A 5,883-nucleotide genomic window follows, 5' to 3' on the forward strand; every position below is an offset into this window, starting at 1 on the left:
ATTCAATTTCAACAGAAATTCTTTTACAATTTTAAAAACAACTTGATATTTTCTTCTGCTTCTTACATACCTTTTTCTTCCAACTCCACACTATATTGGAGCACACAACAACTCTTCAAATCGATGTTTATATCATACCACCATTGAAGTTAATTTAATGATTGTTCTCCACCAACTTCGACGATGGTACGATATATTTCACACCTTCAAATATGAATATGCAAAGGGTAAACCTTTTGTTTTACCGCACTTTGTATCCATGTTTTCATAATGTTTCATGCACCATGGTACGTTTGGAAAGTTAACTTCGATTAGTGCATTGCCTTCTAGATATTATAGTGGGTACGTTTCACTTTAACATGAGGTACGTTTCAAGTTGCATGCTACATTTTAATTTGACATTGGTACATTTTAATTCGACACTGGTATGTTTTAATTTGACTTTGATACGTTTCACTTTGACATCAGTACGTTTCTATTTGAAAAATAAATTGTAATGATCCATGTCAAGAGATATAAGATGCAATACGTGTGTATACTTAATAATTGATGCAGGTCAGGTTGTCTTGCAGAGAATAGGAAATAGAAGCAACTAGCAATAAAGCAATTGGAAGCAAATAAAGTTCTTTGATTGATAAACTCATAGAGTTATATTGTCTTATCTCCAAAAACTAAATACATCTCCTCCTTCCATAACATTACAATAAAGGCATAAAACAAGTCTCTAGGCATAACTTAATAACCACCAGTTCCCAAACTATTGAATAATTAATCTTGAAACTTGATGGGTCTTATAATGTCTCTTCTTGGTATGTCTTTTGTAATGTTATGTGACTGTTCAGATGGTCCCTCATCATTCCCTCCTAGCTGAAAATGGCTCGCCATTGAGTCAGACTTTTGTTCCAAAATGTCTTCATAATATGGCTGCAAATCAACCACATTCAAAGCCTCATGATCAGAAAATAAAATAAACTCTCTTTGGATTAAATAATGATGCCAATGTCGCAGAGACTGAATTATAGCGTAGAATTCCACATCATATGTTGTGTACCGCTTCTTTGCATCATGTAATTTCTCACTAAAGAAGGCAACGGGCAATGGTTCTTCTTTCTTGACTTAAGACAACACCAATGCCCTTATGTGAAGCATCACATTCTAGAGAAAATACCTTCTGAAAATCTGGAAGAACTAATACAGGGGCTGTTGTCATTTTTTTCTTTTATCAATTCAAAACTAGCAACTGCTTCCTTAGTCCACTCAACACAAGCATTCTTCTTTAAACAATCAGTTATAGGGGCAATAAAAGAGCTAAAGTTCCTGATGAATCTCCTATAAAAAGTGGCTAATCCGTGAAAGCTTCGTACCTCTTGAATATTTGTCAGGGTTAGCCAATTAACGATGAAGGCAACTTTTCCAGGATCAGCTTTAATTCCATCACTTGAAATAATATATCCCAAGAACAATACACTTTCACTCAAAAAGTGGCATTTCTTAAGATTAGCATACAGTTTCTAATCTTGCAAAACTTGAAAAACTTGTCGAAGATGCTCAACATGTTATTTCTTGTTCAAACTATGCACCAATATATCATCAAAGTAAACAACTAGAGACTTACCTATAAAAGGTCGAAATATCTGGTTCATAAGGCACATGAACGTGCCCGGGGCATTGGATAGGCCGAAGGCATGACAAGCCATTCATACAACTCGTCTCTTGTCTTGAAGGCTGTCTTCCATTCGTCTCCCGGTTTGATTCTTATCTAGTGATATCCACTTCTCAAGTCAATTTTCGAAAACACCTGAGAGCCACTCAACAAATCCAACATATCATTAAGGTGCAAAATGGGAAACCGATATTTTATTGTGATTTTGTTTATCGCCTTATTGTCCGTACACATTCTCCATGTTCCATCAATCTTTAGGGTCAAAAGGGCAAGGACGGCGCAAGGACTCAAGCTCTCTTGAATCAATCCCTTTTCAAGTAACTCCATGACTTGCCTTTGTAGCTCTCGATATTCATTGGAGTTCATCCGATTAGCAGCCTTATTCGGTAAATTAGATCCCGGAATGAGATTGATTTGGTGTTGTATGTCTCTCATAGGTGGTAATTCAGCGGGTAGCTCATCTGGTAATATATCAGAGAAATCTTGCAGCAAAGACACAATTTCAAGTGGAAGAGAGATCTCAACATTCTCCTCTTTGATCACCAAAGCATATACGGAGGCACCTTCTTCAATTTCTTCCATGAATTCTGCCATGGTGAGGTAGATTATTCCCATCTTCTTTTCAGACTTGACTATATGCAGTTCTTTTGAAGGCCCCAAAATTACCTTCACTCCATCTTTCACAAAGGTGTAGGTGTTTTTGAAACCGTCATGGAGAGCTTTTCGGTCATATTGCCAAGGTCTTCCTAACAAAAGATGGCAAGCATCCATTGGTACGACATCGCACTAAGCTTCATCTTGATATACTTTCCCAATAGAAAATGAGACTAAACATCGCTTATCAACATGCACCTCATTTCCCTTTTGGAACCAAGCGAGCTTGTAAGGAACCAGACGTTTTTTTGTCTTTAGTTTAAGCTTGTCGACCATCTCTTGAGATACAACATTCTCGCAACTCCTATCACCAATTATCACAATTCAAATCTTCTCATTGGTGGTGCACTTAGCGCAAAAAATGTTATGACGTAACCAGTCATCGTTGTCGACATGTGCAATAGTCATGCTCTGTTGTACAACCAAAGCTTCTCCATGGTCACTGCAAGTGATGTCCTCATCATCTCCTTTATATTCATCACAAACAGGAGGTGTCTCATCCACTTTGGAATCACCCAAAAACAATTGCCCATCAACAAGGTTGACAAAACTTTGATTTGGTCAATCTACTTGCTTGTGTCCAAAACCAAAGCACTTGAAACATTTGGGCAATCGTTGGGTTGCTACAATCTGCTTTACGGCATTACTACTAGTACCATCTTTCCTGCCACTTACTTTATCAAAAACCTTAGGATTTAACTTTTCCTTTGCCTTTGTTGATTCGAAAGATTGCTCATTCCGGTTAGTATTAAACTCACCAACTCCGATTGTTCGATTGCCCCTCTGCTTCAGTTGCTTCTCTACCTTTTTGGCTAGTTGGTACACATCATCATAAGACCAATAAGGTTGCAGGGTAACGACATCATGGATTTCTTTATGCAGTCCTCCCAAATAACGAGCGATTGTTTGCTCTTCAAGCTCATCCACACCACATTGAACCATCAGTAAATCAAACTCTTCAGTATAGTCATCTACTAACTTTCCACCTTGCTGAAAATATACAACTTAGAGTACCACTTCTGGATGTAGTTCTCAGGTAGGAATTTCTTCCTCAACTCCTTCTTCATTTTTTCCCATGTGCTAATTCGAGACTTTCCCATCCTTTCTCTTCATACCTTTAATTGCTTCCACTAAGCTAATGCATACTTGGTTAACTTAATGGCCATAACCTTTACCTTTCGGTGATCAGGGATGTCTTTGTAATCAAAGATCTTCTCAATGGTGTTCAACCAATCTATGAATTCATCGGGCTTAATCCTCCCTTCAAATTTAAGGATATCAACCTTCATATCGATATCATTGAACCTGATGTTGGGCTGCTCGTAGGGATTGATATCATCCTCTGAGAGAAGTTCATCATCTCGACGACTTCGGGTTTCAAAGTGCTCTAATCGCTCTGCTAATTACTGCATTTGTCTTCTCAAATCCTCATTCTCGAAATCACGAGCTTCGCGTCCCAGACCACGTCCACTACGACGACCACCTTGCACCATCGGTCTATAGAAAGGTTGACAGCAGCGGTCCCAAGAAGTTGCTCTGATACCACTTGATACAGGTCAGGTTGTCCTGCAGAGAATAGGAAATAGAAGCAGCTAGCAATAAAGCAATTGGAAGCAAATAGAGTTATTTGATTGATAAACTCATAGAGTTATATTGTCTTATCTCCAAAAACTAAATACATCTCCTCCTTCCAGCAAACTTATAGGGAAGAAAATAAGACATAGCATTACAATAAAGGCATAAAACTAGTCTCTAGGCATAACTTAATAACCACCAGTTCCCAAACTATTGAATAATTAATCTTGAAACTTGATGGGTCTTTTAATGTCTCTTCTTGGTCTATCTTTTGTAATGTTATGTGACTGTTCAGATGGTCCCTCGTCAATAATGGTGGACATAAAGATAGCGGAACATTCGTAAGCCAATAAAATAGATCATCGTTTATGAATGCCTAATTTCTCTATCTCCCCTAACAAATTTTATTTTCAGTAGTTATTCTATCTCTCCCTCTTTCTCTCTCTCTCCCTTGCAAAATTTCTCACACGTGTACCTCTCTTTTGATGAACTCAGTGAGAGAAACGAAAAAGCAGAAAACCTATTCTCTGATTTTTAGAAAGATAATTAAGAATTAATTATAGATATTAAAGGATAAACTGCAAATGTGTTATATCCTTTTACATTAATAAAAGATAATGAATTAAATAAGAAAATGTTGATGTGGTCCTATAGACATAAATTAAACCACCCTAATTAAAATTTTAAAAGTTTAATCAAAACCTAAAACAATATAAATGTTTAGTTTAAAAATGTGAAAAAGAAGTGGTAGAATCTAATTTTCTCTAAAATAAAAGTGATCATTGACACTAATTTTCAGAATTGTTTCCACATTAGGGTAGGAAACCACATGAGGCTAGAAAAAGAAAGTTTATGCATACATACATAGCCCATTTAGCTAGAGCTATCGACCAACGCCTCAGCCTTTTGTAAACCACTACAGTACTACTCTCTAATTTCCAGATTTCTAAGCCCTATCTATCACTACTTTCCCTTCCCAACCAGATGGAGTATGAACTGTCATGAGAGAGAGAGCTCCTTGACGACCTTGATGCTCTCTTTGTTAAAACCGCAGCTTTCGATCCCCTCACCTTCTTGGAAGACTTGGGTATTGATGTTAGAAATTTAATATATGGACATTAGTATTATTAATATTTAAATATTAAATATTCAAGTGAATGAAAATTAAAGTGAAAAACTAGGTTAGTCTTGAACTGCCTTAGTGGTATGTGCAACTGTTCCTTTTAATTTTATTTTGTCATGAAAGTGGTCATGGAATGATCTTGACCGGTTAATCTTGTTTGAATTTAGACAAGAATATAATTGCCTATTTGGATAGACACATCAATTAAACAAAAGGCATTGATACATGTGTTGTATTAGACACCTCCTTTGTTTGAACCACTTGAATTCTTGAAAGGTTTCTTCCAGCTTTTTCACAAGGTTGGGCTATGACTGTTGAACAAAAGGTTGCATCCTTTGTCTTTTGGAAACAGACGCATCCTTTGAAAAGAAGGCATATCAATGCCTATAAATAGACTACCAAGTCAAGCATTTTAGATATAGTTTTGCATACAAAAATCAAATAGAAATAGAGTAGTTTTAGTATCTGAGAAAGAGAAAGTTTAAACACTTTTGGTTCGTTGTTCCTTGTGGATTGGAGTGCTACTTCCGCAAAGAGAAAGATTGATGTGTCCTAGGAGACATTTGCCAACACAAACCTTAAGCACCAGTGAGGGACAATCTTATATTGAGGCTATAGAATCAAATTCTAGCCTCGATCTCTTAAGGTTCTTCTATCCTTTGTTCTTCTTGCATTTGTAGAGATTTTATTGTGTATGTATTGTTTAATAGTTTATAATAAATTATATAACTGTTTTCCCAAGTTATTTCCAACAACTTAAGACAAGATCCTTTGTTAAATTGTTATATTTTATTACGCCAAGTTTTTTTAAATAATTTTGTGGGTTACGGTGTTAAGAAATTGTGTGATCTTTCTCTCTTAAGGGAAA

General features: G+C 36.3%; 1 protein-coding gene across 1 annotated transcript; it reads right to left on the reverse strand.

Annotated features, from left to right (window-relative positions):
* Positions 1–1,511: 1,511 nt before the first annotated feature.
* Positions 1,512–2,725, reverse strand: LOC137717102 (transposon Ty3-I Gag-Pol polyprotein). Its single transcript, XM_088697378.1, is given in 2 exon segments — positions 1,512–1,681; positions 1,684–2,725. Coding segments are annotated over 2 exon segments (1,212 nt in total).
* Between the last annotated feature and the right edge of the window lie 3,158 nt (positions 2,726–5,883).

The sequence above is a fragment of the Pyrus communis genome, chromosome 7 (genome assembly GCF_041283825.1).
Source record: "Pyrus communis isolate YQ-2024b chromosome 7, ASM4128382v1, whole genome shotgun sequence".
Lineage (NCBI taxonomy): Eukaryota > Viridiplantae > Streptophyta > Magnoliopsida > Rosales > Rosaceae > Pyrus > Pyrus communis.